This window comes from Bombina bombina, chromosome 4 (genome assembly GCF_027579735.1).
Source record: "Bombina bombina isolate aBomBom1 chromosome 4, aBomBom1.pri, whole genome shotgun sequence".
NCBI lineage: Eukaryota > Metazoa > Chordata > Amphibia > Anura > Bombinatoridae > Bombina > Bombina bombina.
This window is the reverse complement of record NC_069502.1, coordinates 187893925-187915607: the sequence shown is the minus strand read 5'-3', so window position 1 is coordinate 187915607 and position 21683 is coordinate 187893925. Positions and strand designations below refer to the sequence as shown.

Below are 21683 nucleotides of genomic sequence, written 5' to 3'. Positions count from 1 at the left end.
GAGGGGCCTTTCACTATAGTAGGCAGAGCCTCATTTTCGCGCCATAACTGCGCAGTTTCTTTTGGATGCAGTGCATGCAGCTGCATGTGAGAGGGTCTGTGATCATTGAAAACGTTCCTGGAAGGCTTAATTTGGTATCGTTTAACTCCTAAGAACAGGTGAAGTCGCAGCAAACGCTGTGGCTGGGACTGTAGTGGGGTTAAAAGTTATTTGATTAAACGGCTCCGGTTTCCTCAATTAAGGGGTTAAAAGCTTGAAAATTGGGGTGCAATACTTTTAAAGCATTAAGACTCTGTGGTGAAAATTTGGTAAAGATTGAATATTTCCTTCATAATTTTTCACGCATTCAGAAATAAAGTGTGCTCTGTTTAACATTTAAAGAGACAGTAACGGTTTTGTTTTAAAACGTTTTTTTTTGCATTATTAATCTGTTTAAGCCTGTCTAACATGTCTGTACCTTCAGATAGAACATGTTCTGTATGTTTGGAGGCCAAGGTGGTCCCCCCTTCAAATGTATGTGATAATTGTGCCATGGCGTCCAGACAAAGTAAGGACAGTACTGTCACATTTAATAAGGTTGCCCAAGATGATTCCTTAAATGAAGGTAGTGGGGATAGTTCATCATCATCTCCTTCTGTGTCTACACCAGTTATGCCCGCGCAGGCGACTCCTAGTACATCTAGCGCGCCAATGCTTGTTACTATGCAACAATTAACGGCAGTAATGGATAATTCCATAGCTAATATTTTATCCAAAATGCCAGCATTTCAGAGAAAGCGTGATTGCTCAGTTTTAAATACAGTGGAGCAAGAAGGCGCTGACGATAGTTTATCTGTCATACCCTCACACCAGTCAGAAGTGGCAGTGAGGGAGGGTTTGTCGGAAGGAGAACTTTCAGATTCAGGAAGAATTTCTCAACAGGCAGAACCTGATGTTGTGACGTTTAAATTTAAGTTAGAGCATCTCCGCGCATTACTTAAGGAGGTGCTATCTACTCTGGATGATTGTGACTCTTTGGTCATTCCAGAAAAATTGTGCAAGATGGACAAATTCTTAGAGGTCCCGGTGCACCCTGATGCCTTTCCGATCCCTAAAAGGGTGGCGGACATAGTGAATAAGGAGTGGGAGAAACCAGGCATACCCTTTGTCCCTCCTCCTATATTTAAGAAATTGTTCCCCATGGTCGACCCAAGGAAGGACACTTGGCAAACAGTCCCTAAGGTTGAGGGGGCAGTTTCTACCCTAGCCAAACGCACAACTATTCCCATTGAGGACAATTGTGCTTTCAAAGATCCTACGGATAAAAAATTAGAGGGTTTGCTTAAAAAGATATTTGTTCAGCAAGGTTACCTCCTCCAACCTATTTCGTGCATTATTCCTGTCACTACGGCGGCGTGTTTCTGGTTTGATGAACTAGAAAAGTCGCTTAATATGGAGACTCCATATGAGGAAGTCATGGACAGAATTCACGCACTTAAGTTAGCTAATTCCTTTATTTTAGATGCCGCTTTGCAATTAGCGAGATTAGTGGCGAAAAATTCAGGGTTTGCAATTGTGGCGCGCAGAACGCTCTGGCTAAAATCTTAGTCGGCGGATGTATCTTCCAAGACAAAATTGCTTAATATCCCTTTCAAAGGTAAGACCCTTTTTGGGCCAGAATTGAAAGAAATTATTTCAGACATCACTTGGGGGAAGGGCCATGCCCTCCCACAGGATAGGCCTTTTAAGGCTAAGAATAAGTCCAATTTTCGTTCCTTTCTCAATTTCAGGAACGGACCGGCTTCTAACTCTGCAGCCTCTAGACAAGAGGGTAACGCTTCCCAGGCTAAACCAGCTTGGAAACCAATGCAAGGCTGGAACAAGGGTAAACAGGCCAAGAAGCCTGCTGCTGCTACCAAGACAGCATGAAGGGGTAGCCCCCGATCCGGGACCGGATCTAGTAGGGGGCAGACTCTCTCTCTTTGCTCAGGCTTGGGCAAGAGATGTTCCGGATCCCTGGGCACTAGAAATAGTCTCTCAGGGTTATCTTCTAGAATTCAAGGAACTGCCCCCAAGGGGAAGGTTCCACATGTCTCGCTTGTCTTCAGACCAAATAAAGAGACAGGCATTCTTACATTGTGTAGAAGACCTGTTAAAGATGGGAGTGATACACTCAGTTCCAACTGTGGAACAAGGTCAGGGGTTTTACTCAAACCTGTTTGTAGTTCCCAAAAAAGAGGGAATTTTCAGACCAATTCTGGATTTAAAAATTCTAAACAAATTTCTCAGAGTTCCATCGTTCAAAATGGAAACCATTCAAACAATTTTACCTTCAATCCAGGAGGGTCAATATATGACTACCGTGGATTTAAAGGATGCGTACCTACATATTCCTATCCACAAAGATCATCATCAGTTCCTAAGGTTCGCCTTTCTGGACAAACATTACCAGTTCGTGGCTCTTCCATTCGGTTTAGCCACTGCTCCCAGAATTTTCACAAAGGTGCTAGGGTCCCTTCTAGCGGTTCTAAGACCGAGGGGCGTTGCAGTGGCACCTTATCTAGACGACATTCTAATTCAAGCGTTGTCTCTTTCCAAGGCAAAGGCTCATACAGACATTGTTCTAGCCTTTCTCAGATCTCACGGGTGGAAGGTGAACGTAGAAAAGAGTTCCCTGTCTCCGTCGACAAGAGTTCCCTTTTTGGTAACAATAATAGATTCTTTAGAAATGAAGATCTTCCTGACAGAGGTCAGAAAGTCAAAGCTTCTAAACGCTTGTCAAGTTCTTCACTCTATTCTGCAGCCTTCGATAGCTCAGTGCATGGAAGTAGTAGGATTGATGGTTGCAGCAATGGACATAGTTCCTTTTGCTCGAATTCATCTAAGACCATTACAACTGTGCATGCTCAATCAGTGGAATGGGGACTATGCAGACTTGTCTCCCCAGATTCAAGTAGACCAGGTAACCAGAGACTCACTCCGTTGGTGGTTGACTCAGGATCACCTGTCTCAGGGAATGAGTTTCCGCAGACCAGAGTGGGTCATTGTAACAACCGACGCCAGTCTATTAGGCTGGGGCGCGGTCTGGGACTCCCTGAAAGCTCAGGGTCTATGGTCTCGGGAAGAGTCCCTTCTCCCGATAAACATCCTGGAACTGAGAGCGATATTCAATGTGCTCCGGGCTTGGCCTCAACTAGCGAAGGCCGGATTCATAAGATTCCAGTCGGACAACATGATGACTGTAGCTTATATCAACCATCAGGGAGGAACAAAGAGTTCCTTGGCGATGAGAGAGGTATCCAAGATCATCAAATGGGCGGAGGATCACTCCTGCCACCTATCTGCAATTCACATCCCAGGAGTAGACAACTGGGAGGCGGATTATTTGAGTCGTCAGACTTTCCATCCGGGGGAGTGGGAACTTCATCCGGAGGTCTTTGCCCAGTTAACCCAATTATAGGGCATTCCAGACATGGATCTGATGGCGTCCCGTCAGAACTTCAAGGTTCCTTGCTACGGGTCCAGATCCAGGGATCCCAAGGCGACTCTAGTGGATGCATTAGTGGCGCCTTGGTCGTTCAACCTAGCTTATGTGTTTCCACCGTTTCCTCTCCTTCCCAGGCTCGTAGCCAGGATCAAACAGGAGAAGGCCTCTGTGATTCTGATAGCTCCTGCGTGGCCACGCAGGACTTGGTATGCAGACCTGGTGAATATGTCATCGGCTCCACCATGGAAGCTACCTTTGAGACAGGATCTTCTAGTACAAGGTCCATTCGAACATCCAAATCTAGTTTTTCTGCAGCTGACTGCTTGGAAATTGAACGCTTGATTTTATCCAAGCGTGGTTTTTCAAATTCAGTGATAGATACTCTGGTCCAAGCCAGAAAACCTGTGACTAGAAAGATTTACCATAAAATATGGAAAAAATATATCTGTTGGTGTGAATCCAAGGGATTCTTCTGGAGTAAAATTAAAATTCCTAAGATTCTTTCCTTTCTCCAAGAGGGTTTGGATAAAGGGTTGTCAGCGAGTTCTCTAAAGGGACAGATTTCTGCTTTATCTGTCTTGTTACACAAACGACTGGCAGCTGTACAGGCTTTTGTACAGGCTTTGGTCAGAATCAAGCCTGTCTACAGACCCATGACTCCTCCTTGGAGTCTAAATTTAGTTCTTTCAGTTCTTCAAGGGGTTCCGTTTGAACCTTTACATTCCATAGATATCAAGTTACTATCTTGGAAAGTTCTGTTTTTGGTTGCTATTTCTTCTGCTAGAAGAGTTTCTGAATTATCTGCTTTGCAGTGTGATCCACCCTATCTGGTGTTCCATTCAGATAAGGTTGTTTTGCGTACTAAGCCTGGTTTTCTTCCAAAAGTTGTTTCCAACAAGAATATTAACCAGGAAATAGTTGTTCCTTCTCTGTGTCCGAATCCAGTTTCTAAGAAGGAAAGTTTGTTGCACAATTTAGATGTAGTTCGTGCTTTAAAGTTCTATTTAGAAGCAACAAAGGATTTTAGACAAACCTCATCTTTGTTTGTCGTTTACTCTGGTAAGAGGAGAGGACAAAAAGCTACTGCTACCTCTTTTTCTGGCTGAAAAGCATTATCCGATTGGCTTATGAGACTGCCGGACGGCAGCCTCCTGAACGAATCACAGCTCACTCTACTAGGGCTGTGGCTTCCACATGGGCCTTCAAGAACGAGGCTTCTGTTGATCAGATATGTAAGGCAGCGACTTGGTCTTCTCTGCACACTTTTGCCAAATTCTACAAATTTGATACTTATGCTTCTTCGGAGGCTATTTTTGGGGGAAAGGTTTTGCAAGCCGTGGTGCCTTCCATTTAGGTAACCTGATTTGCTCCCTCCCTTCATCCGTGTCCTAAAGCTTTGGTATTGGTTCCCACAAGTAATGGATGACGCCGTGGACCGGACACACCAATGTTGGAGAAAACAGAATTTATGCTTACCTGATAAATTACTTTCTCCAACGGTGTGTCCGGTCCACGGCCGCCCTGGTTTTTTTAATCAGGTTTGAACAATTTTTTTCTCTATACACTACAGTCACCACGGCACCCTATAGTTTCTCCTTTTTTTCTCCTAACCGTCGGTCGAATGACTGGGGGGCGGAGCCTGAGGAGGGGCTATATGGACAGCTTTTGCTGTGCTCTTTGCCATTTCCTGTTGGGGAAGAGAATATTCCCACAAGTAATTGATGACGCCGTGGACCGGACACACCGTTGGAGAAAGTAATTTATCAGGTAAGCATAAATTCTGTTTTTTTGTAAACTTCAGTCACCTCTGCACCTTTTAGCCTTTCCTTTTCTCTTCCTAAACCTTCGGTCGAATGACTGAGGGTGGAGGGGAAGGGAGGGGCTATATATACAGCTCTGCTGTGGGGCTCTATGCCACTTCCTGTTAGCAGGAGGTTAATATCCCACAAGTAAGGATGAAATCCGTGGACTCGTCATATCGTAAAAGAAATTAATTTATCAGGTAAGCATACATTTACTTTTTAAATGGGATTATTACAATTGTTTATTTCATATATCTGAGATACATTGCATATTTGGTGTTTTACTGTGCGATTTGATTTACAGTATCAACTACACATAAACAATTTTCTAGGTTCATATACATATATATATATATATATATATATATATATATATATATATATATATATATATATATATAGCAAAAAGAATAAGAAAGGCACTCTCCGTAATCAATAGTGAAATAACTTTACTTTGGTGAACGTTTTCGGGGTCGCCCCCTTCCTCAGACCTTACAAAACAACTTAACAGTGAACTATTTAAGTGCTTACCCGGTGACGATCCTGCCAGAGTCTGTGGCGTCCTCCTAGCGCAACTGCGCATGCGCAAGAGTCAGTACAGAAGCCCTGGAGGTACAAAAAAGTCACCCAAGCAAAAAACTTTTTTTGGTACCACAAAAACATAAAAACATAAAAACAACAATACCAACATGTGAATTTAAAATCGTATGTACACATAACACAATATCGTAGAGATGGTGATTACTAACTAGTAGGTATAATGTAGAGAACTGTGTTTACATGATGTTAGTGATAGCGGTATCGACTACCTAAAACTTCTATATGTAAAACGGCTAGGTTGTCTTACAGAGGATGTGTCAGAAAAAACACTCAACACCTTATAACAGGGTAACAATACTCAGATGGTAACCACCCAAGTAGATAAGTATATATATCGGCAGACACATTTCGAATGTTGCTAAGCAACCCTGTACACAATCTTACAAAACCTAACCGGTAAGTCGCACCTAGACTTAACATATCTAGTCAATCGGATAATCAAACTTGGTATAAAGTATATATCCATAACCCTCAATTCCCAAGGCAGAAGAGGAAAACATAATTCGGCAAACATATCTCCAATATTGCTAGGCAACCCTGTATACAATCACACACAACCTAACCGGTAATGCGCAACTAAACTTAACATATGCAGTCAATCAGATAATCAAACTTGCTATAATTGTATATTCATTATCCACAGCACCCAAAGCGGAAAAGAAAAAATCAAGTGTTGAAGCATCAACGCAACAAACATAAAAGTATAAAAATAAACATTGTTGCTAGGCAACCATTTATGAGCCACTCCGCATTGAACACATCAGTTATACTACAACACTATGTGTAAGGTGATCGAGGTAGCCAACCTGCCCCTCAATAATCGTATCAAATGATAAAGTATTTTATACACCATCACCTATTAAGGGACTGTATTCAACCACATATAAGATTTATACATGCGAGATGCCTAGTGGTGTAGATATAACTACTCATACTATATAGTGGATAATATAGAAACCACAAAGCCACAAACCAAGCCATATACCGCAAACTATCCTTAGTTCACTGACCTAGCCAGTGGTACCAACCATACTAGAAAGGGAACAAGAATTCAATCTGCATCAGATGGGGAGTACAAGTACAATTAGACCGGTGACTACATCAGATATTGGATCAGTAGATCCTATAGGGGTCCTAGAAACCATATCCAATAATGCAGTCCTCACAGGAAGCACTGCATATCAAAATGGACATTTAGCCCCTTGGGGACCAAAGTGTCAAGTGTGAAAATCCAGCGACTTTCCCTCTGTAAGAGCACCCTACCTCTGTCACCACCCCTCATTAGGGGTGGGACGTGGTCAATAATAATAAACCGTAAATCTGTGTTCTTGTGTCTTGCCTGCAAGAAATGTCTGGCAACTGGTTGGTCGGATTTGCCATTCTCAAGTGCTGCCCTAATGGCCGACCTATGGTTGGCCATCCTGGTGCGGGCATCGTCCTGTGTCTTACCGACATAGAACTTGCCGCACGGGCAGTGGATCATGTATACGATGTAACATGTGGTGCATGTGACTCTATGTTTGATAGTAAATTTTCTGTTGGTCCACGGATGTGTGAAAAATTTACTCTGGGTCATCCCACTACATGTAGTGCATCCACTGCATCGGAAGCACCCATTTTTGGTGGTGTCTAACCATGTTTTAGACTTATAACTAAGTCTGTTGTCGGGTCGCATCAGATAATCTCTTAAAGAGGCCGCCTCTTATAACCAACCATAGGTAAGTCCATAGACTCGCAGGGCAGTTTTTTGTCTGTAGAGATGATGTCCCAATTTTCTCGTAGAATGTTGGGTAGAGTGACCTTCTCAGGAGTAAAAGTGGTCGTCATTATCAGCCGTTCCCTGGATGGTGTCACAGGTACTGTCTTCTTTAGAGCCTCATTTTGTGTAATGGTATGGGCTTCACTGAAAGCCACATCCAGATGTTCTTTAGTGTATCCCCGCTGCTCAAACTTCATCCTCATCTCATCAAGTTGTATAACCTTGTTCTCTATGTCACTATTATTCCGTGTGACCCTCTTGAATTGGGATTTGGGCAGCGCTTTTTTCAAAAAAGGTGGATGACAGCTTGTACCTTGGAGGATTGAATTTCTGTCCGTTGGTTTTTGATATAACGTGGTCTTCAAGCCTTCACCAGATTTGTATATCCTTAGATCTAAGAAATCCACTGTTTGTTTGTTGTGAGTCATCTTGAATTTTAGGTTAGTATTAGCTTGGTTCAGTTCATCAAACCAACTCATCAGGTCTTGTTGCTCACCCCGCCAGATCAAGAATAGATTGTCTATGTATCTGCGGAAACATATTATTCGTGGATCCTTGAATAACATCGTACCCAGGGTCTCAAACTCTGCCATGTACAGATTGGCATAGGATGGGGCCACATTGGACCCCATCGCTGTGCCCGATATCTGTAAATAGAACCCTGCCTCAAATTTGAAGTAATTCATCTTGAGACAGTACTCCAATAATTGTAGTACCGCATCAACCGGTGGACCAACATAGGGAAATTTAAGAAGAGTAGATTTGATCGCCGCCATACCATCCTCGTGTGGTATAGCCGTATAGAGGCTGGTTACATCCAGGGTAACCAGCACATCATCCCCAGTCAGGTTTTCGATACCCTGTAGTAATTTCACCATCTCGATGGAGTCCAGAAGGAAAGAGTCCATCTGCCTGACTAGTGGTTGCAGGATATCATCAACATATACAGCCAGTGTTTGTAGTATCGATCCCCTTGCTGATACAATTGGACGTCCTGGGGGTCGCACCGGATCTTTATGGACCTTAGGTAAGGTGTATATGATAGGGGTTATAGGGAAATCCACCAGCAAAAATTCATATGTAGCCTTTGATATAATATTAGTTGTATATAATATATCCAGGTATTTATCAATTGTTCTTTTGAATTCAGAGGTGGGATCCTGTGTTAATCTACGGTAAGTCTTGTTATCACCAAGCTGGGATATTATTTCATCCCTATAGTCATGGTAGTCCTGTAGGACCACTGCACCACCCTTATCCGCATTACGGATTACCAACTTGTGATTCTCCTTCAACCCCTTCAAGGCCTTCCATTGTGCTTTAGAAAAGTTGTTTCTTGTAGGATGCTCTTTATCCAATGTATCTTCAAAGTTCTCTTTTATCATCCGTGTATAAGTGCTGATACTTGCACTTGAGGATTTTGGATCGAATCTACTTGGTCTCTTGAATTTTTCAATCTTAGCGTCTGTCTGCCCAAAATGCTCCTTAAGGCGAAGTTTCCTATTAAACTTATATAGGTCGACATGCAGATCAAATCTGTCCAATTTAGCAGTAGGTACAAAACTAAGACCTTTCTCCAATATTTCAATTTCAATAGTTGTTAGTTGGTGGGAGCTGAGATTGATTATATTGCTCAGTGCCACCCCCGGCGCCATCGTCGGGGTGGTCTCCCCCTGGAGGATCCCCTTGCGCTTGTGACCACTTCTCCTGGGGTGTGGCCTCCCCCGTAGGCGTTTTTTGACCGGATGGTCATGGGTTGAGAGCCTGTGGTAGTGCCCATAGCTACTACCTCACCTTGTTCAGGGTCAGAGCTATTGTCAGAACTTTCAACTGTATTCAAACTTCTGGGTTTAAATACCCGTGGTCTCCTGTTCCTAAAGACAACTCTTCTTTCCTCTGGGCCTAATAGCCATTTATAAACTCTTTTCTCTCGGTAGTCACTGGTTACGGCCTCCCATTTACGTTCCTTGAAAGAGATAAGTTCTTTCTCATATTGGTCCACCTGGTTCTTGATCTTTGTTAGCCAGTCTTCCTCTCCATCATTCAATAATTTATCATGGTGCTGCGTTTCAAAGGTCTGTATTTCATTTTCTACTTGTTTTAAGAGTGTAGAAACTTCCTCTATTACTAATAGAACCAAATCAAGTGAACATTTGTTCAAAATCCCACACCACTTGACGCAGAAGATAGTATTGTTGCGTCCAATGGTGGGACATTTTTGACCCTAAATCCCTTAGGGATAAATGATTTCCTGTGATAGTCAGACAGGTAGCAGCCATGTAATTTTAAATCAATTGCTCTTTTCTTCAGTTTAACCAAATGGTTATGCAGCTGCTCAGGCTGCTCTCTCTTGGTTCTAATGGCTACTTCATCAAATCTTATTCTGCTGGCATCAGCCTCACTGAATTGAAATACTGAAGCTCCCTCCACTCCATCAGGTTCACCAACCTGCTGTGGTTGTGTCTGTGACATGTTATGTGTTCAATCACCACACCAAGTGATGTGTGATGTTAAAAACAAAAATATCCCTCTTAACAAAAATTGTCAAGCAAGCATATGCCAAAAATAGTCCAGGTATATGTAATAATTACAGGGTGCAGAGATCAAACATTTAATGTGAATACCCCACAGGATCCCACACTCACTGCTCCATATCCAGCTTCCGGGGTGCACTTTAAACAATAGATATAGCAAAAAGAATAAGAAAGGCACTCTCCGTAATCAATAGTGAAATAACTTTACTTCGGTGAACGTTTTCGGGGTCGCCCCCTTCCTCAGACCTTACAAAACAACTTAACAGTGAACTATTTAAGTGCTTACCCGGTGACGATCCTGCCAGAGTCTGTGGCGTCCTCCTAGCGCAACTGCGCATGCGCAAGAGTCAGTACAGAAGCCCTGGAGGTACAAAAAAGTCACCCAAGCAAAAAACTTTTTTTGGTACCACAAAAACATAAAAACATAAAAACAACAATACCAACATGTGAATTTAAAATCGTATGTACACATAACACAATATCGTAGAGATGGTGATTACTAACTAGTAGGTATAATGTAGAGAACTGTGTTTACATGATGTTAGTGATAGCGGTATCGACTACCTAAAACTTCTATATGTAAAACGGCTAGGTTGTCTTACAGAGGATGTGTCAGAAAAAACACTCAACACCTTATAACAGGGTAACAATACTCAGATGGTAACCACCCAAGTAGATAAGTATATATATCGGCAGACACATTTCGAATGTTGCTAAGCAACCCACAGACTCTGGCAGGATCGTCACCGGGTAAGCACTTAAATAGTTCACTGTTAAGTTGTTTTGTAAGGTCTGAGGAAGGGGGCGACCCCGAAAACGTTCACCGAAGTAAAGTTATTTCACTATTGATTACGGAGAGTGCCTTTCTTATTCTTTTTGCTATATCTATTGTTTAAAGTGCACCCCGGAAGCTGGATATGGAGCAGTGAGTGTGGGTTCCTGTGGGGTATATATATATATATATATATATATATATATATATATATATATATATATATATATATATATATATATATATATATATATACAGTATTTTACAAAAGTGAGTACACCCCTCACATTTTTGTAAATATTTTATTATACCTTTACATGTGACAATACTGAAGAAGTGGAAATGTCCAAATTGGGCCCAAAGTGTCAATATTTTGTGTGGCCACCATTATTTTCCAGCACTGCCTTAACCCTCTTGTGCATGGAGTTCACCAGAGCTTCACAGGTTGCCACTGGAGTCCTCTTCCACTCCTCCACGATGACATCACAGAGCTTGTGGATGTTGGAGACCTTGCGCTCCCCCACCTTCCGTTTGAGGATGCCCCACAGATGCTCAATAGGGTTTAGGTCTGGAGACATGCTTGGCTAGTCCATCACCTTTACCCTCGGCTTCTTTAGCAAGGCAGTAGTCATCTTGGAGGTGTGTTTGGGGTCATTATCATGTTGGAATACTATCCTGCGGCCCAGTCTCTGCAGGGAGGGGATCATGCTCAGCTTCAGTATGTCACAATACATTTTGGCATTCATAGTTCCCTCAATAAACTGTAGCTCCCCAGTGCCGGCAGCACTCATGCAGGCCCAGACCATGACACTCCCACCACCATGCTTGACTGTAGGTTGCTGCCACACACGCTTGACATTATCTGAACCAAATAAGTTTATCTTGGACTCATCGGACCACAGGACATGGTTCCAGTAATCCATGTCCTTAGTCTGCTTGTCTTCAGAAAATTGTTTGCAGACTTTCTTGTGCATCATCTTTATCTTCTGGGACGACAGCCATGCAGACCGATTTGATGCAGTGTGCTGAGTACGGTCTGAGCACTGACAGGCTGACCCCTCGCACCCCTTCAACCTCTGCAGCAAAGCTGGCATCGCTCATACGTCTATTTCCCAAAGACAACCTCTGGATATGATGCTGAACATGTGCACTCAACTTCTTTCGACCATGGCGAGGCTTGTTCTGAGTGGAACCTGTCCTGTGAAACCGCTGTATGGTCTTGCCTACCGTGCTGCAGTTCAGTTTCAGGGTCTTGGCAATCTTCTTATAGCCTAGGCCATCTTTATGTAAAGCAACAATTCTTTTTTTCAGTTCCTCAGAGAGTTCTTTGCCATGAGGTGCCATGTTGAATTTCCAGTGACCAGTATGAGAGTGTGTGAGAGTGATAACACCAAATTGAACACACCTGCTCCCCATTCACACCTGAGACCTTGTAACACTGAGTCACATGACACCGTGGAGGGAAAATGGCTAATTGGGCCCAATTTAGACATTTCCACTTAGGGGTGTACTCACTTTTGTTGCCAACGGTTTAGACATTAATGGTTGTGTGTTATTTTGAGGGGACAGCAAATTTGCACTGTTATACAGGCTGTACACTCACTACTTTACATTGTAGCAAAGTGTAATTTTTTCAGTGTTATCACATGAAAAGGTATAATAAAATATTTACAAAAATGTGAGGGGTGCACTCACTTTTGTGAGATATGGTGTGTGTGTATTTATGTATGTATGTATGTGTATATATATGTATATATATATATATTTCAAAATAAGCACTCACTGGACTTTAGCCGACTGTGACAACAAGTGTATTCTTTAATGTGACGTTTCGGGACACAAACAGTCCCTTCCTCTGACACTGTTTGTGTCCCGAAACATCACATTAAAGAATACACTTGTTGTCACAGTTGGCTGAAGTCCAGTGAGTGCTTATTTTGAAATAATATCACTGAGTTTTATAGCACCCTGGCAGTTGTGGACAGATGGTGAGAGTGCATACACCTTGACTGTATATATATATATATATATATATATATATATATATATATATATATATATATATTTGAAAAGTATAACTATTAATTTCAAATGACTCTTTTTCCCTATGTACTTTCAACTTCCCATATGTTAGCTGTAACACGAGTCCAGGCGCCTATGTGTATTGTAGTCTTGCGATGGATATTTATCTGTATATCATACATATGTTAATTACTATACTTTCTGAGCTTCAGCTAGCTTAAAAAAGCCATTACAGACAGTATGTCTGTTATCTTCACATGGGGTCATTACCTGGTAACTTTTATTACATAGAAGAAAGGTCAGGACATCCTGAGTTTTCCAAATGTCCATTTCTTTGTTCTTGAAATCTGTGTTTCTGAACAAAGGGGGATCGACACCACCCACTTTAGTGTTATTCACAGTGCAGCCAAATCAATTCATAGTAGATATTAGCTAAATGAGATGTTAAATTATGTGATATCCAATTCCACTCAGCCATAACCTGGCAGGATACTATTCAAACCTTTTTGTGGTCCCAAAAAAAGAGGGAACTTTCCTTTCGATTCTGGACCTAAAGTTCTTAAACAAGTTTATGAATGTCCCCTCGTTCAAGATGGTGACGATAAGGTCTATCCTTCCCTTAGTCCAGAAGGGACAGTTCATGACCACTATAGATCTCAAGGATGCTTACACTTTCAGTTCCTAAGGTTTGCCTCTTCTCTCTCTTCTTCGATCCCACAGATGGAAGATAAACTTAGAAAAGGGTTCTCTTTTTCCAAGCAACAGGGTAGAATTCCTGGGCACTATAATAGACTCACTAGTCATGAGGATATTTCTTTCAGACCAGAGACGACGCAAGCTGGCTTCGGCATGTCTTGCCCTCCTCAAGGCCCTCTGTGGCACAGTGTATGGAGGTGATTGGTCTCATGGTGTCCAGCATGTGCATAATTCCCTTTGCCAGGTTCCACCTCAGACCATTACGAATGTGCATGCTGAGACAGTGGAACGGCAATCATTCGGATCTGTCTCAACAGATTTCTCTGAACAACAGGTCGAGAGAATCGCTCTCTTGGTGGCTCTGTCCAGATCACCTTTTTAAGACCATCCTGGGAGATTGTGACTACAGATGCGAGTCTCTCAGGATGGGGAACAGTTTCGGGAGCCAAGAAGGCTCTCAGAGCCTTTGGTCTCGGGAGGAGAGCTCTCTTCCCATCAACATTCTATAACTTCAAGCAATCTTCAATGCTCTGAAGGCTTGGCCCCGCCTGGGTTCGTCCCAGTTTATCAGATTCCAATCAGACAAAATCACCTTGGTGGCTTATATCAACTACCAGGGAGGAATGAGGAGCTCCCTTGCAATGAGGGAGATATCTCGAATTCTGGAGTGGGCGGAGGCCCTCAACTGTTCGCTGTCATCGATCCACATTCCAGGTGGGGACAACTGGGAAGCGGATTTTCTCAGCAGACAATCCTTTCATTTGGGGGAATGGTCTCTCCATCCCGAGGTGTTTGCAGAGTTATGCAACATGTGGGGGACTCCGGAGATAGATCTCCTGGCGTCCCGTCTCAATACCAAGCTACCCAGGTATGGGTCGAGATCCAGGGATCCTCAGGCAGAGCTAATAGATGCATTAGTGATGCCTTGGAGGTTCAGTCTAATATACCTTTTTCTGCCATTAGCTCTGCTTCCTCGAGTAGTGGCCCGCATCAAGCAGGAGCGGGCATCAGTGATAATGATTGCTCCATCGTGACCACGAAGCATGTGGTTTGCGGATCTAGTGGAGATGTTGTCATCTCCTCCATGGAAGTTACCTTGTCGCAGGGATCTGCTGAAACAATTTCCCTTTTTTCATTAAAATCTAGATTCTCTGAGACTGACTGTGTGGAGATTGAACGCTTAGTCCTAGCCAAAAGTGGTTTCTCGGAGAGAATTATTGATACTTTCATTCAAGCTCGTAAGCCGGTTACTCATTGCATCTATCATAAGGTGTGGAGAACTTAATTATTCTGGTGTGAAGAGCGTTTATTCCCCTGGCATAAGGTCAGGGTTTCCAGGATTCTTTCTTTTCTCCAGGATGTTCTGGAGAAGTCCTTTCTGCTAAGTCCCTTAAGGGACAGATTTCAGCCCTATCTGTTTTTCTGCACAAGAGGCTTGCTGAGCTTCCAGATGTTCAGTATTTTTTTCAGGCTCTGGCTAGAATCAGGCCTGTGTTTAGATCTAGCGCTCCTCCTTGGAGTTTAAATCTTGTTCTTAAAGTTTTGCAGAAGGCTCCATTTGAGCCTATGCATGTAGTTGACATTAAATTACTGTCTTGGAAGGTTCTTTTTCTACTGGCCATTGCCAGTATGAAATGGGGCTGCCTTGCAATGTGAGCCTCCTTACCTAGTTTTTCATGCTGCTAAGGCTGTTCTTTGTACTGGGTTAGGTTTTCTCCCTAAGGACATTTCAGATTGCAACATCAATCAGGAGATTGTGGTTCCTTCCTTGTGTCCTAATCCTCCTCCTTCGAAGGAACGGTTACTTCATAATTTGGATGTGGTTCGGGCCTTGAAGTTCTATCTAAAGGCTACGAAAAAGTTTATAGATAAATGAGTTACAAAGTCTGCAACAAAAAAGAGTGCTTTACCCCTGCAATTATTTAGAAAAGCATATCAATGAATAATACAGGAATGATTTTTAACCATTCATACTTTATCTTTATTGGTTCAATCATACACGTTTAAAAACACTTAAACTCTCTAGATATCAATATATAGCATAGATGTGTGAATAATACCTCTGAGAATCGTGTATCCATATGTGAAACATTATACTTGGTTTGTATGATATCAAGCAGTCAGATACACACGTTATCTTTTGTAGCCGGCTATTAATAAATTCAGAAATAATGCTGTAACAAGAAGGACCTGTTAATATGTGGGATGTCAGATTATGAGATTAAAGCTATCTAGGTAATACTCTATCTATAAGTCCTTGCTTGCACAGTCAACTTTAGCACAGCTGTTCAGTGTAATAGATTCTGACTGCTTAAAATCTCTAGATATTAATATTTAGTATAGGTGTGTGAATAACACCTCTGAGAATCATGTATCTAGATATGAAAAATTGTACTTGGTTTGTATCATATCAAGCAGTCAGATACAAACAATCTTTTTTAGCCGGCTATTAATAAATTAAAAAATAATGCTGTAACAAGAGGACCTGTTAATATGTGGAATGTCAGGTTATGAGATTAAAGCTATCTAGCTAATACTCTATCTGCAATTATAATGTCCTTGCTTGCACAGTTAGCTTTAGCCTAGCTGCTCAATGTAATAGATTCTATCTGCTTGAACTCTATCGATATCAATATATATCATAGGTATGTGAATAATACCTCTGAGAGTCATGTATCTAAATATGAAACATTGTACTTGGTTTGTATAATCTAAAGGGGTCTGGCTTCAGAAAGTTCATACATTTTTTAACCGCTTACTCTCTATAACTGTTGATTGTCAATAGCTTGTAAATGTGTTATATTCTGAGATCAGATATTTAAATAATGATAGCAAGAGAACGAAGAAAAATTGTTAATAGGAGTAAATAAGAAAGTTGCTTAAAATTGCATGCTCTTTCTGAATTACAAAAGACAAAATTTGGGTTCAGTGTCCCTTTAAACCAATAAAGATAAAGTATGAATGGTTAAAAATCATTCCTGTATTATTCAGTGAGATTTTTTTCTAAATAATTGCAGGGGTAAAGCACTCTTTTTTGTTTTTGTTTTTTTTTTTTTTTTTTTGTTACAGACTTTGTAACTCATTTATCTATGAGTCTCCTCAGTGCTATATTGCCCCCCCCTAACAGGTGCTTGTTAATTACAAAAATATTTGGCACCTATAGGTACTTACCATTAGTACTACTTTACATACTATCTTGTTACGAAGGAGTTTAGACAGACTTCTTCTTTGTTTGTTGTCTATTCTGGGAAGCATAGGGGGCAGAAGGCCTTGTCCACTTCCTTTATCTTTTTGGTTGAGGAGCATTATTCGCTTAGCTTATGAGACAGCGGGTCATACGCCTCCTCAGAGGATTAAGGCTCATTCATCTAGAGCAGTGGCTTCCTCTTGGGTCTTCAAGAATGAGGCCTCTATGGAACAGATTTGTAGGTCGGCTACTTGGTCCTCCTTGCATACCTTTTCTAAATTTTCCAAATTTGGCGTTTTTGCTTCGGCTGAATCAGCTTTTGGGAAAAGGCTTTGGTGCCCTCAGAATAGGGTCCGCCTTATTTTTACCCTCCCATTCATTCTGTGTCCTCTGGAGCTTGGGTATATGTTTCACACAAGTAAGGAATGAAGCCGTGGGCTCTCCTCATATTAAGAAGGAAAACATAAATTATGCTTACCAGAATTTCCTTTCCTTCTGTATGAGGAGAGTCCACGGCCCCCGCCTGTTTTCTCCGAAGTGTGGACCTAAGTTTTGTTTTGTTCTTCCGGCACCATTTATACTCTATTTCTCCTACTTTTCCTTGTTCCCTTGGAATGACTTGGATATGAGGGAAGTGGGGGAGGTATTTAAGCCTTTGGCTGGGGTGTCTTTGCCTCCTCCTGGTTGCCAGGTTCTGTATTCCCACAAGTAAGGAATGAAGCCGTGGACTCTCCTCATACAGAAGGAAAGGAAATTTATCTGGTAAGCATAATTTATGTTTTTCTGATTTGTGTAAAATGTCATTTAAGTTAAGAGTGCTGTAATAAATAGAAGACTGTTCATCAGAATATATTTTTGTCGGGTTTAGATTTCGTTAGAAAAATATTCTCATCTAAAACGATGAAGCACAGTGTTCATCAGAAGATTTTTTTAGGTTTCGAAAATCAGTTTGTTCATCAGATTTTCTCTTTTGTGTTTTTTATTCAATTTGTTATGAGTTTGCGTTTCACAAGTTTCAATTTGTTCGTAAAGTGGTCCCCCCTGTTGTATATTCTATTATACTATGCCGTAAAAAGGCTAGCATGCTATAGAATACCTAGGCATTCTGTAAAATGCCTAGATAAAGTATATAACATACTTATAAGGGCATGAAATTCAACATTTGTCCTTCATGATTCAGATAGAGCATACAATTTTAAACACATTTCTCGTTTATTTCTATTATCTAATTTGCTTTTGGTATCCTTTGTTAGAAAGCATACCTAGGTAGGCTCAGGAGCTGATAGCTAGCTGCTGATAGGTGGTTGCACATATATGCCCCTTTGCCATTTGCTTTCAGATGTGTTCAGCTATCTCCCAGTAATGCATTTTTTATAGTTTAACAAAGGATACTGAGAGAATAAAGCAAAATTGATAATAGAAGTAAATTGTAAAGTTAAAAATGTATGCTCTATCTGTATCATGAAAGAAAACATTTGAGTTTCATGTCCCTTTAAATATGGGTTCTTATTTTGTTTCAGGATTTAGATAAAAAAAAAGTTTAAAAAGAAAGCATTTAGTTTTAAAGTACTTTTTTTATGAAAGACTAAAAAAACATAGTTACTTCAGCAATGTTGATGTTGTATCTGCATATTTGTTCAGTGCTCTTGATATTAAAGTGAAAATAATTTAAGTGGAAACATCTTTATAGAATAAATGTGTATATTTAACCTCTTATTAAGATGCAAGCTATTAAGATCCCTCTGAATCGTTTTGTTTGTAATATTGTTGGGCTTTTCAGATGCTATAAACCACGGTATACTTGGCTTCACTTGCTGCCTAATTATACAAGCAGCTTTGACAAATGACATCCTCGGCTGTTCTAGCCATCTTTACTGACCTTGTCATCGTTACTGATGACTAGATTGTATCACTTCAAGCAAATTACAAGCCTAGATTTTCTAGGCATTGTTTGTTACCTTCTCTGTTTTTCTTTCCACAGAATAGTAAGAACTGGAGGGCCGCAGTTGACCTGAGTGGGCGACTTCTAACGGCTCATGGACAAGGGTATGGCAAGAGTGGTCAACCAACAAACCACACAACAGATTCTTTACAGGTAAGAGCAATTATTTTGATTCAGTTTGTCAAACAGATAATCTGGAAATACCCATAGATAAGTACAAAACAAAATTATATAATACCTTTTCTTTCTATTGACACGGTGAGTCCACGGATCATCATTAATTACTGTTGGGAATATCACTCTTGGCCAGCAGGAAGAGGCAAAGAGCACCACAGCAAAGCTGTTAAGTATCACTTTCCTTCCCACAAACCCCAGTCATTCTGTTTGCCTCTCGTGCAAGGAGGTAGTGAAGTGTTTGGTATCTGAAGAAAATGGATTTATTTCACTTAAATCAAGATTTTGTTATTTTGAAAGATTGGGTCTAGCTGTACTCCACATTAGTCTCTTCAGTAGGGCAGTGGTGGCTTTTAAAGGATTACAAACTTTTCTCTTTTTTGTTATATTAAAACTCATATTTACGATCACTTGTATGTAATAAAAATTACCAACCTCAAATTCCTTCAAAACGAAGCATCAGAAAATTTTTATTCCGTTTTTAATTTTCATCTACAACATCATCTAATCCAGCCTACTTTTTTTAGCCTCTACGTGTATAATATTAATAGGTATAGAATCGCATGCGCACCAAACAGGGACAAAATAGCGCTTGCGCAGTGTGTGTTACTGACGACCCATATTCCAGGACATCATAGGGTAATACTAGGGTAATACATTGTGTATGATGTTGCGCAATATCGCGAATGCGCAATAGAAGTTTCGACCGCCATCTTCAAACTGTGTTTTGCACAGCGGATTGGCTAGGAGCGTCAGCAACTCACGGAGTGGGTTCGGAAAGAAAACATTTTTTAGATTAGGATTGCAGCAATCAGGTAGGAAACTGAAAAAGACATGCTATTAGAAATATGTTAGGAAAGGTTTAATAAAATGAAAAAGAGTGCAATTAGTTTAACTTACAGGGGTCCTTTAAGCAGTTAGGAACTTGTAAAGTGTGCTTTGCTGCGTTTTCCTGACAGGATGCTGCCCTGGTATAGAAAGCCTGAGTAGGTTTACAGTCTTTCTTTTTTCCACAGGTCTCTGTGAGGAGTGGCATCCTCCCATTCTTTGTGAGGTTGTCTGACTGCCGGACAACTGGAATGCAGGTAAGTGCCCTTTCTTTCATGTAATTAACAAGAGTCCATGAGCTAGTGACGTATGGGATATACATTCCTACCAGGAGGGGCAAAGTTTCCCAAACCTTAAAATGCCTATAAATACACCCCTCACCACACCCACAAATCAGTTTTACAAACTTTGCCTCCAAGGGAGGTGGTGAAGTAAGTTTGTGCTAGATTCTACGTTGATATGCGCTCCGCAGCAAGTTGGAGCCCGGTTTTCCTCTCAGCGTGCAGTGAATGTCAGAGGGATGTGAGGAGAGTATTGCCTATTGAATGCAGTGATCTCCTTCTACGGGGTCTATTTCATAAGGTTCTCTGTTATCGGTCGTAGAGATTCATCTCTTACCTCCCTTTTCAGATCGACGATATACTCTTATATTTACCATTTCCTCTACTGATTCTCGTTTCAGTACTGGTTTGGCTTTCTACAAACATGTAGATGAGTGTCCTGGGGTAAGTAAGTCTTATTTTCTGTGACACTCTAAGCTATGGTTGGGCACTTTATTTATAAAGTTCTAAATATATGTATTCAAACATTTATTTGCCTTGACTCAGAATGTTCAACTTTCCTTATTTCCAGACAGTCAGTTTCATATTTGGGATTATGCTTTAATTATCATATTTTTTGCTTACCTCAAAAATTTGACTTTTTTCCCTGTGGGCTGTTAGGCTCGCGGGGGCTGAAAATGCTTCATTTTATTGCGTCATTCTTGGCGCGGACTTTTTTGGCGCAAAAATTCTTTTCCGTTTCCGGCGTCATACGTGTCGCCGGAAGTTGCGTCATTTTTTGACGTTATTTTGCGCCAAAAATGTCGGCGTTCCGGATGTGGCGTCATTTTTGGCGCCGAAAGCATTTAGGCGCCAAATAATGTGGGCGTCTTATTTGGCGCCAAAAAATATGGGCGTCGCTTTTGTCTCCACATTATTTCAGTCTCATTTTTCATTTGCTTCTGGTTGCTAGAAGCTTGATGTTTGGCATTTTTTTCCCATTCCTGAAACTGTCTTATAAGGAATTTGATCTATTTTGCTTTATATGTTGTTTTTTCTCTTACATATTGCAAGATGTCTCACGTTGCATCTGAGCCAGAAGATACTACAGGAAAACCTCTGCCTGCTGGATCTACCAAAGCTAAGTGTATCTGCTGTAAACTTTTGGTAGCTATTCCTCCAGCTGTTGTTTGTATTAAATGTCATGACAAACTTGTTAATGCAGATAATATTTCCTTTAGTGATGTACCATTACCTGTTGCAGTTCCCTCAACATCTAAGGTGCAGAATGTTCCTGATAACATAAGAGATTTTGTTTCTGAATCCATAAAGAAGGCTTTGTCTGTTATTTCTCCTTCTAGTAAACGTAAAAAATCTTTTAAATCTTCTCTCTCTACAGATGAATTTTTAAATGTACACCATCATTCTGATTCTTTGGACTCTTCTGGTTCAGAGGATTCTGTCTCAGAGATTGATGCTGATAAATCTTCATATTTATTTAAGATGGAATTTATTCGCTCTTTGCTTAAAGAAGTACTAATTGCTTTAGAAATAGAGGATTCTAGTCCTCTTGATACTAATTCTATACGTTTGGATAAGGTTTTTAAAGCTCCTGCGGTTATTCCAGAAGTCTTTCCTGTT

At 41.0% G+C, this 21683-nt stretch overlaps 1 protein-coding gene across 2 annotated transcripts in view; it reads left to right on the top strand.

Moving 5' to 3' along the window:
• Positions 1 to 21683, top strand: part of TRAPPC12 (trafficking protein particle complex subunit 12) — a 496716-nt gene that overhangs the window by 153769 nt on the left and 321264 nt on the right. For both annotated transcript variants that reach the window (XM_053709729.1, XM_053709728.1), the window contains one exon: positions 18820 to 18933. In XM_053709729.1, the coding sequence (XP_053565704.1) occupies positions 18820 to 18933 (114 nt within the window). The remainder of the gene's footprint in view (positions 1 to 18819; positions 18934 to 21683) is intronic.